Source organism: Brassica napus, chromosome C3, assembly GCF_020379485.1.
Source record: "Brassica napus cultivar Da-Ae chromosome C3, Da-Ae, whole genome shotgun sequence".
Taxonomy (NCBI): Eukaryota; Viridiplantae; Streptophyta; class Magnoliopsida; order Brassicales; family Brassicaceae; genus Brassica; species Brassica napus.
Window position 1 is genome coordinate 17,665,767 of NC_063446.1, and position 10,808 is coordinate 17,676,574.

A 10,808-nucleotide genomic window follows, 5' to 3' on the forward strand; every position below is an offset into this window, starting at 1 on the left:
AACCATAGAACAAGACATTTTTGGTTTCCGGAACAACTCTTTTACCTTATGGACATCAGATAATTCTTTTAAAGCTTCTGCTATATCCTCGGTCGTCTAGATCTGAAAATGCGACCTTATTTACTTATCACTCAAGTGGTCCCGACATAATATTCTATAACTTTATATAATAAACAAAACTTCACCTTTATATTCTCTTCCACCCAATACCGGCCGGCCCTGGGTACAAGCTGGACAAGCACCAGCATCCGGCCCCGAATAAAATAAGTAAAATTTCGTCCTTAAATTTAACAAAATCTCCAATAGTTTTGGTGGTTTAGCTAGAAACTGATACGCGTTGATGTGATGAGTTCAAATCATCCTGGGTGTGTTTTTTAAAAAAAAAATTCCTCTTTTTTTCTTAAATTATTAAGTTAGAAGCCCACAATTGTTTTTTGCTTTCAGTCCTTAATTTCTCCGGAGCGGGCCTGCTTCCACCTGCAGAGTTCTACCAATAAACACAGAGTTGGTACTACACGTAGGATACTATCATGAGCATCTCGTCTGATACGCATATCCAGTCTCTTTTATTGGTATTTTAACATAATCTCTACTACCGAACATTACCGAATACGCTAACCAGTATGAAAATATCTTGCTCGTGTTCATTTTTTTACTATTTCATTATTAACTGGTTTTTAGTCCTTTAAAAACCGAGATGACCGGTTATCTTTGGTTCATAACTTAATTATCACTCCTTGCCGCGACCGATCCAATTGCCATTCATAAACCTGGTGGTTACTCTGTCAGTTAGCTGCATTTAGCACGTGTGCTAAAGATTGCCTCGAACCATCTATTATTGGCCTCACTAAGCCTAAAATTAATACAACTAGGAGTTTGCCGGCGCGTAATTAAAATTATTTTAACATGATAATATAAACATTTGGTTTGGTTGTTAATGTATATTTCATGTATTTTCCCGAATTTTTTTTTTCAAAAAGCATGGTATTTTAGGGTACCCTTTATATGTAGTGTGTTTCTCTGTTTTTGTTTTTATGTGTGGTTTTCTTTTTTTATAAATATGTAAATATTCAGTGACGCATGTACAAAGAATTTAAGGCTAAGAACATTTGTCACAAAAAAAAACTAAGAAAAAAAAAAGAACAGGCATAGATGATTGTGACTTTATAGAACCATTCTCTAAGAATGCTTTAACCAAATCTGCATAAAGTTCAATGTATACGTCTTTCTAACATCATCTTCCTCAATGCCGAATAAAGCTCCAAAATCTTCTCATCTGCTGAACAAAACTATATCCTTAAAAACCTTTAACTAATTTGTCTGTTAAACTCACTTTATATTCTCAGCCAGAGATCGTATATATGCTAAAGCTAGCTTGACTAATACGTTAAGATCATCTTTTGGTCATCTTTAGAGAAACATTACAAAGTTGGATATATATATATATACAAAGTTAGAAACAAAAAAACTAAGTTATTAATCATAGCTCGAGGATATGAAACATATTGAAAGCTAACATAGCTAAAAAAGGTTTGAAAGTCATGCTTGGTTCTCCTGACAGTTCTTATGTTCCGCTGTCGACGGAAGCGGCGGATCAAATCTCCGAGGGAAGATAGAAAAGGCAAAGGAATAGCTGAAGCCGAAGGAGGAGGAGCAGCAGCTTTTCAAATAAAGGGGAGCACCTTGCTATCATGAAAACGCCAGCTGGCAACGAAGCTTACACTCATTCACATTGGTTCATCCTGCGGAAAGACAAAGGCTTCTCATGGGAGAGAAGCGAGGAAGAAGAAGGAAACGCAAAAACAAAAGACAGAGATCGGAGAAGATGAAGTGGAAGAGTTGGGAGAGGCTCTCCAAGCTTGAAGAAAGCATGTTTGTCTAGATGGGCTGGGTGGGCAATAAACTTTTTAAGAGATTCAATACGAAAGCCTTCTCTATTTCAACCATGGTGACGTGGCAAAAAGCAATCTCCCTATTGGACGATTTTCCAAGCTGACGTGGACGTTCTCCTTGAGGCTCATATTTTCATTTTATTACTTGTTTGATAGTCGACAAAAAGAGGACATATTCCTATAAGACAGTGTTTTGAAACCTGACCCGGACTCGCGGTTGAACCGGTAAACCCACCCAGAAAAAATCCGGTTTGGATTTTGTGAAAAATCCAATATTTAGAAACCCGCAAAAACCCGCGAAAACCCACTAAAACCCGGAATCCAATACCGGTTGAACCAATAAATAATTTTTACTTTTCTTTTAGTTTTTTTAATTATGTTTTCTATTCTAACTTCTAAGTTTGCAATTAAGAAGTTAGGTGCTGAGAAAAAAAAATTTGAATTTTTCCTTTTCAGTTTTATATTTGTGATTTTTAGATTTTGATGAATATTTCACTCTGCCACCTGAAAAAAATGAAGTGAACGATAGAGACAACCAAAATTACTTGATGTGATTTGGTGTTAGTTTATTTCCGTTATTGACAATTTATTACAATGATCTTTTACTTTTGGTTTATTTTGAATTTGAAGTTTAATTTATTATTCACATTACATATTTAAATATTTATGAATTTTATGTCTTGATTTATTTTAGATGTCATAACTCTTATCTTGTTACAGAAAATTTTAAATAGTCTAAACTATTTTTTGATATTTTGTATGTCAAATGAACATAAAAATATAAAAACTAAAGTTAAGTATGTTCTAAATGTTTTTTAACATAAAATATATACATATCCAAACTATTATTTTATGTGTTAAAAATATTAAACTTTAGTTTCTATATTTTTATTTTCATAGCTAATATATTATTATATAAAAAATTAATTTATTTATTAACATGTGGTTCACTCACGGTCGATTCAATAATCTAGCGACCTGGTAACTCATCCGGTTCCGTGTCCGGATCGGGTTTAAAAACATTGCTATAAGGCTATAACACAAAAAGGAAAACCAAGACTTTTGCAAATTTGGTAAACTACCGTGGCTACGCCTTGTAAACGTCAGAAATGGGCTAAAGTGTGTTTTGTAAGTTATCATAAACAAAACAAAAAGGCCCATGCGATATAAGGTCTAGAGTGGTGACCGAAGTTTCTGGAAACCTTGTGTCCACGTGGTTAGACAAATGGCAAAGAACTTTGAATACAAATGTCTAGAACCTTCTTCTCCTCCACTTATATACAAATGTCAAGATCAAACTCTGTCTAACACTTGCACAAAACTTTCCCAAACCAAAAGTTCTTGCAACGAAACAGAGTCAGTCTTTTGGCCTATGGATTAGAAATGGAACAACTGAAAGTGGAATTGGAGGAAGAGACGGTGACCTACGGTGGCTCAGCGGCTGCTTCTTCGTCTGTTGGTTCGTCATCGTCACCGAGACCAATGGAAGGGCTTAACGAGACAGGGCCACCGCCGTTTCTGACAAAGACTTACGACATGGTGGAGGATCCGGCAACGGACACGGTGGTGTCTTGGAGCAGTGGTCGTAACAGTTTCATCGTTTGGGATTCTCACAAATTCTCCACCACTCTCCTTCCTCGCTACTTCAAGCATAGCAATTTCTCCAGCTTCATTCGTCAGCTCAACACTTATGTAAGTCTTCCCTCTTCACTACCTCCTCTGCGTCTTGTTCTTTTGTTGTTTTCTAATCTCGACTTTGGATTTCTTTAGATCGGTGGTTAGTCCTCAGCTTAAAAGGTTAGTTCTTTGTGCTTTCTGACAACTAAAATATCAAATGGGTTTCTCAAAGTTTGCTCCTTGGTTACATCAGACCTATCTTCTGGTTTAAATGTGACAAGAATCTATGGAATATGGCGTGTAAACGAATCAGTAAAGTGCATGTTTCTTTTTAGTTTTACCGCCGTGTCTTTTGATCTAGTTCCGGTTCTGCTGTTTTGAAACTTAGAAATAGAATCTTAGACGGTAAGTAAGGATTCTTCTGTCCCCGTTCTGAAGAAACTTGTCCTTGTATTGCAGGGATTCAGAAAGATCGATCCGGACAGATGGGAGTTCGCGAACGAAGGGTTTTTGGCGGGGCAGAAGCATCTCCTGAAGAGCATAAAACGAAGGAGAAACATGGGTTTGCAGACTGTAGTGAATCAGCAAGGATCAGGATCAGGTATGTCTTGTGTGGAAGTCGGGCAATACGGTTTCGAAGGGGAGGTAGAGAGACTGAAAAGGGACCATAGCCTACTCGTAGCTGAGGTAGTTAGGCTGAGACAGCAGCAACATAACTCCAAGAGTCAAGTTGCAGAAATGGAGCAACGTTTGCTAGTTACAGAGAAAAGACAGCAGCAAATGATGACGTTCCTCGCCAAGGCCTTGAACAATCCAAACTTTGTTCAACAGTTCGCGCTAATGAGCAAAGAGAAGAAGGGTTTGTTCGGTTCCGATGTTGGTAGGAAGCGGAGGCTTACTTCTAGTCCAAGCTTGGGGACTATCGAGGAGAGAGTGTTGCATGATCAGGAGTTCGATAGAATGAAGGATGATATGGAGACGTTACTTGCTGCAGCCATAGATGATGAGGCGAGTAATTTGGTGGCCGCTAGTAAGGATGAACAATGTTTGGAAGCTATGAATGTGATGATGGAAGATGGTTCTTTAGAGCCAGAGATAGATGTCAAAGTGGAAGATTTGGTAGCTTCACCGTTGGATTGGGACAGTGAGGACCTACACGACATTGTCGATCAAATGGGTTTTCTTGGATCAGAACCTTGATTATACAGCTCGAGCACATCTCACTGTGGTCTCAGAGCTGTCTTGCGCGGTTTAAGTTGTGGTAATTGCTACCACCTCTATTTACTTGTTGAATTGTTTCTTTTGTTTTGTATTAGTTAATGCGTGCAGTGTCGTGGTTTCGTTGTACATTGTGTGTTTCCTGTTCTGTTTAATAAAAGACCTCTCATTTGATATGTTTCAGTCTCCAGATCTTAGAAGCATACATGTTTTCAACCTGGAGCTGCAGTTTGAAAATCTAGCTGGTGTAAAAGAGCCAAGACCTGTTTGTTTACACTCCTTTTGGGAAAGGAGTCGGGTGATTCATGCCTGGTGGGTGTGTTCGCGTGTGCATATGTAGCTAGCTTTTACTTTATATATATGGAGAATGATAGAAATATATTATATAAACTACGAAGAAATTCAATAATTGATAAAATTATGCTAAAAAATTAAGAAAAAGATCTTACAACTGTAGAGTCAAGATTTTTTTTTTTAACTCAAATTTTTTTTTTTAATTCAAAATATGTTTCGTAGTGTGACGGTTTAACGAGGTCTATGATACAACTTCAAAAAAGTTTCTGATCAGTGTTATTCTATCAGAAGAAAGATGGTGAAACTAGTTTTGTATGCTCACAAATTCAAAGAAAAAATTATCAAAGAGGAAAAAAAATACGAGGAATTGATTTATTTTTTTCCGTGTTCTTTGCTATACACACAAATGCTCCTATTTAAATCGAGAAATAGAGAAAGTGATTCTTCGACTATTTCTAACTCTACTTGTTGAGTTGTCACATGAAACCATGGCTGGAGAACACTGTGACAAGGATGGGATTCCACCTATTAACATTAATCATTTGCAGTTAGAAGTTATAATGGCTGATATCACCAAACGAAACATCAGTCTTGGAAAAAGAAAAAATATATTAAAAAGAGATTTATATATTGCTTTTGATGAGGTTGGTTGTGTGTAAGAAAGGAAACGATCTGAAAGACCACTGGATAGGCCTAATAGGAGAGCAAGGTTGCAGCTAGTGTTATCATACGTCTTAAGAGTAAAGCACAGCGTGACCAATTCAGTTATTCCACAAAGAGCTTGCTACAAAAAAAAAGACAAAACTTGTTAAGAATATAAAAATCAAATTTTAACAAATCTGATTTTTACAGGAAAAGTCACGACCAAAAAGGCTGCTGGACATGCCTATTAGGGGGAGCAGAGGACAATCTAGACCAGCCAAAGAAGAAGACAAGCCTTGCTATAGTCGTGCTGATCAAAGGAGTTCGCATTACTTCACAATTACTCCATAAGAATTCATGAAGAAATCATTAACCAACAATTTTATGATATTTTGAATAAGATAGTGAACCAGGGATTCAAGTTTGAGAAAAACAAGAAGAGGCCAACCCCATGACATTCCTCATAACATGCAGGAACATGTTATCCAAGAGCTGAAAACAGAGTCATCTAAAGTAAGAAAAGAACCTGAGATAGAACATGAGTGTTCTCTTTTCTCTCTTCTATTTGAACTTTTTTTTCAATAGCTAACTTATTTAGAACCGGTGCAACCGCGTAGACCTGTATCCCATATCTCAGAATAACACTCAGAAACATAACAAAAGAGTTTAACACAAAATGAAGTGTTGGAGTAGCTGATCAGCTTGGAGCCAAATACGAATCCTAAATCTCTGTCCTCTGGCCTGCAAAAGCATTGTATGGAACTTTGTATGGTTAGTTATATGTCTGAAATGTTTGTTGATAAGCTCAAATTTACCATAAGAGCAACTCTGCAATTTTAGAGGTCGATTGATATGCTTAAATTTACTATAAAAGAAACTCTGCAATTTCAGACATCAGTTGCAGATAGATAAATAAACATAATTTTTTATAATTTTAAAATGTTATAATTAAAATTCTAAAAAATATTTTATATCTCTGCAATGTTAAAATTTTAAAATTGAAATAATATAAGTAAAAAAATATATCAATTTTTTTATAATTTATTCACTAACAGTATCATGCTTTATTTTATAAAAACTTTTAACCCAGAATATTCGTTATAATACATATATATATAAATATATACATATATAACTGAAACAAAATAGTCTCTAAAAGGTTCTAATATAAATCTAATTTTATTGAAATTATAACTTTCATATGAACTAAATAAATAAATGTAATATTATTTTTAATTATATTATATTAATAACTATTTTATTTTATCATAATAATATGTTTTCATATTTTTATAATGTTGTAATGTGTTAATATTGGTAATTTATTATTAAACAACAACATTATTTCATAATTAACCAGTCATAAATATTCTGCAAACACAACAATTTCTAACTGATGTACTATAGTCGTAAAAATTGCTTAATAACACTAGAAACCGCAACCATCCACGTCTATAAACTTCTGCAATCGCACTCGCATACATGCATTTCAACCAGTCATGACATATATCGTTGTTGTTCTTTGGAGTTTGTATCCTATTTTTTTCTAATTTACATAAATATACACTCTCAAATAACTTTAAGACCCACAATTTCATAACACCTTTACAGTTAAAATTCCAAAGTCCAAACTTGAGATCATTTCCTCCGTAGATAGCCATTTCTTTTTCCCTATTAAAATACTAACAAATATTCAAATAATCATCAATTATTATTTCAACTGAAAAAGGAGAGACCCAAAAAGAAAGAGGGAAAAGTGGAATAAAAAGCAAACTAAAACTAGAAATAATAGAAGCTTAGCTGACTCCAATGGACGATAAACTCCCCTTGACATCTACAAGCACTTGCAAGTGCAACAATGAGTACATGCTGTACAGCGATGGGTGGAGATGCTAAACAATGACCGATACTTTAAAAAGATTTTTATGAAGTTAAAGTTTATACAACTTTAAACATTCAAAATGTTAAGCCCTTTTTCAAAAAAAAAAAAAACATTCAAAATGTTTAGATGCAATGATTGAATGAACCTACTACAGTATAGCCTCTAACTTAATATTTGATAAATTAATTAAAATTACAATTTCTAAATAAGTTTTTGACCAATATATTACTAACTTTCCATCGAGAGTTCGCCCTAGTTTCAAAACTCTCTCAGAACGCGAATATCAAGAAGCCGCCGCTATTACCGTTTCTTGACGCCGGCGGCGTCCTTGGCCGTCGGCGTCAGACATGTACTTACCTTTCTCTCTCTATGATTCTTCTCCTCTCTGTTTTGATCATTTTTCAAGCTTCTGTGTTTTATCTCCGTCTTGACGGTCGCTTTGTTTGACGCCGAAACTTCTCTTTGGAGACTGTTCGTCGGAATGTGCTGGCGACCACTTCGCGGGACTGTTCTCACCGGATTCGGCTCACTCTGGAGGACTCCCCTTCACAGCGTGCTCCACTCTACCTTCAACCACCGTGCTTATGCTTCAAACCCATGGATCTACTTCCCAGAGTCGTATCCCCATGGATCTGCTCCTCACCAGCCAGATCCACCTTCATCTCTCGCTTGCTGTCTTCCTCGGGTCTCCGTGGTGTCAACATCTTGTTCAAGTCTCGTCGTAGTCTCCACCGCTACTATCAACACTCCATCTCAAACCAACATTTCTTCTCGGAGGCAACTTGGCGTTGAGGATGGAAGCTGCTGGCTTTCTTGCTATAGGTCCGCTAGATCTGTTATTTTCAGGGGGGTTCCCCTTACCGTCTCTCCCCCCTTCACCTCCACCCACAAGCCATCTCCACCGCCTTCACCATCTGTTCTGGTTCTGAAGCATCTCTTGCCCCTCCGGGAAAGTGATAGCTTCCGTCACGCTACTCCGCCACACGTAAGCTCAACACCAGTAGATCAGAGATCACCGGCGTTCCTCCTCTCACCGAACCAAAACCGTTCGTTCACCTGGCGCTACACTGAACTTGACAATCCAACCTATCGCCGGCGTTGCTCCGTCCATTTCGAGCTGGACCACAAAGTAATGAGATTGGGCCTGGTGGACCCAACAGCTCTTGATGATTTGTTGGTCAGCCCAACAGTTTCACAGCCCATGTTATTGTGGGGGATGTTGATATTTTTGATCAATTTTCTAAAGATTTCCGATGGATTCATTGGGATTTTTACCGAAACATACTTGCACACAATGCGTCATCTCTCTTTTATGAAGAAGTTACAACCTTTTCACTCACCGGTGGACTCACCGGGACTTTCGTCTTTATCATCATTAGCATCCTTTTCTTCAGAGAAGCGATCCGTCTTATCCCCAGTCTCCTTTTCAAAGAGTGTTTTCCCTCTAAACGTTAAATGGAGGTATATGCCCATATCTATAATCGTTTGTCTATCTTGTAGAGCGGTCCGTTCGGGGCCTGAAGATGCAACGGATTTCGTTTCGACGGTATTCCGAGGTGCGGATTGGGTATCAACGTCACACAAAGTGACTATCTCTCAAGTTTCTGGCATTGCCATGAAGCTTGCTTCGACGCACTCGAGTTTTTTTCTGAGTTCGCTGTTAACCTATCTTAGAGGTTTCTCTATAACTATCGCTTATGTTGTATCGTCTTTTGTTTGTAGAGTTTGTTTAAACTCTCTTCTTCTTTGTAGTTCGAATGTTTAAGAATTAATGAAAGTTGTGTTATAAAAAAAAATAAGTTTTTGACCAATTGTTATTCTTTTCCATAAACTCGGCATTTATTTTTCTTTTGTGGTTTTGCAACCCATATAAACCAATCTAAGACATACTCAAGTATAATATTTTTACCGATAGCGATAGGATAGAAATTTAGATGACCAACTGATAAATATTGTCAAAACAATTGATAAAGAGAAGTTTTCTTTCTATTATCTAAGTGTTTCGGTAGTTTCGTTTTGATTCCTAAACTATGAACTTAAAATCAATTGACGGTAACTGAAATGGTTCAATTTTTTTATATATAACTTAAATCCCTTTAATATTTCTAATGTGAGATTTTATTTCCAACAAATTCCAAGTAAACTTTTTTTTTTAAAATATAAACTTTTCTTTCTCTTGATTTTCATATACTTTTTAGCTGAGAATGCGACAGCTATTTGTGACAATGTATCATTATCTGGAAACCAACTCAACATTTTAATGAATGACATCATAGTTCCACAAAGAAAGAACTAATATTTTTTTTCCAGAATCAATGTTTAACATCGTAATTCTCTTCCGAGAGCATTTGAGAACTTCCGTTATGGCGCATGTAGCGACGTAATCATTCGACTTATTTTCATATTATAAAGTGATAAATAAAGATATTGACAAAGAGAACTTTAAAATTCAATATGAAATATGTTCAATTCAAGTTTTGGTTCGATTTTGATTCGCTTTTTCGGTATTTTGGTATTTCAATTTAAAAGAATTAGTTACTATATTAAAACCACATTTATGTTGATTTGGTTCTTTTATATACTTTTGGTTTATTCAGTTTTATACCAAAATCATAGCTATATTGATTTCTTAAACACATTCACAAATATGATTAGAAATTGGATTTATTAAAACTTAAAAATAATTTCAGTACTCTAGATTTTAAAGACCCAGCATTAAATAAGCTAAAAGACTAGGGCTACAATCCAACCATAAAAAATACATTTCTTTTTATTTATTAATGAAGAAAACTAATTGGTGAATAAAAAGTTAATAATTAAGATAGTTTCATAAAATAAAAATTAGAAAATTTTAGTAGGAAGATAGATGGGCGATCCAATATAGAGAGATCCGTACTTTCTATTCACTTGTGAGATTTGGATGGTTTGGAGGGAATAATATTATTACACAACTAAATTTAGCAAACATATATGCCAACAAAAATAAATTTTATTTAATTTGATGAAAAAACTAAAACAAAGTTTACCTTAATAATAACAAATTATGAAAATTACCATTTTAAATATGAAGATCATCCCAATAAAATAATTTATATGTATATATATGATCAATTGTATTATATAATTTACATATAACTATACTTCTATATTTTAAATAATTAATTTTTCAGTTTATTCAATTTATATAGAGAAATTATCCACATACATACTGCATTTTTTTTTAAATAACGATCATTCGGTTTTATTGGTATTACCAAATCCAA

At 35.3% G+C, this 10,808-nt stretch overlaps 1 protein-coding gene across 3 annotated transcripts; it reads left to right on the forward strand.

The window, feature by feature from the left end:
* The first annotated feature begins 3,179 nt into the window (after window positions 1–3,179).
* Window positions 3,180–5,278, forward strand: LOC106397539 (heat stress transcription factor A-2). Of its 3 annotated transcripts, none has more exons than XR_001279749.3 (3): window positions 3,180–3,584; window positions 3,969–4,770; window positions 4,912–5,278. XR_001279749.3 is itself a non-coding variant. In XM_013838136.3 (2 exons), exons 1-2 carry the CDS (start codon window positions 3,276–3,278, stop codon window positions 4,707–4,709), a joined length of 1,050 nt encoding a protein of 349 aa, XP_013693590.2. In that variant the 5' UTR covers window positions 3,180–3,275; the 3' UTR covers window positions 4,710–4,903. The 3 variants fall into 3 exon arrangements, 1 of the variants encoding a protein (XP_013693590.2); XR_001279750.3 differs by having other exon boundaries at window positions 4,919–5,130; XM_013838136.3 differs by lacking the exon at window positions 4,912–5,278 and having other exon boundaries at window positions 3,969–4,903.
* The last annotated feature ends 5,530 nt before the right edge of the window (window positions 5,279–10,808 follow it).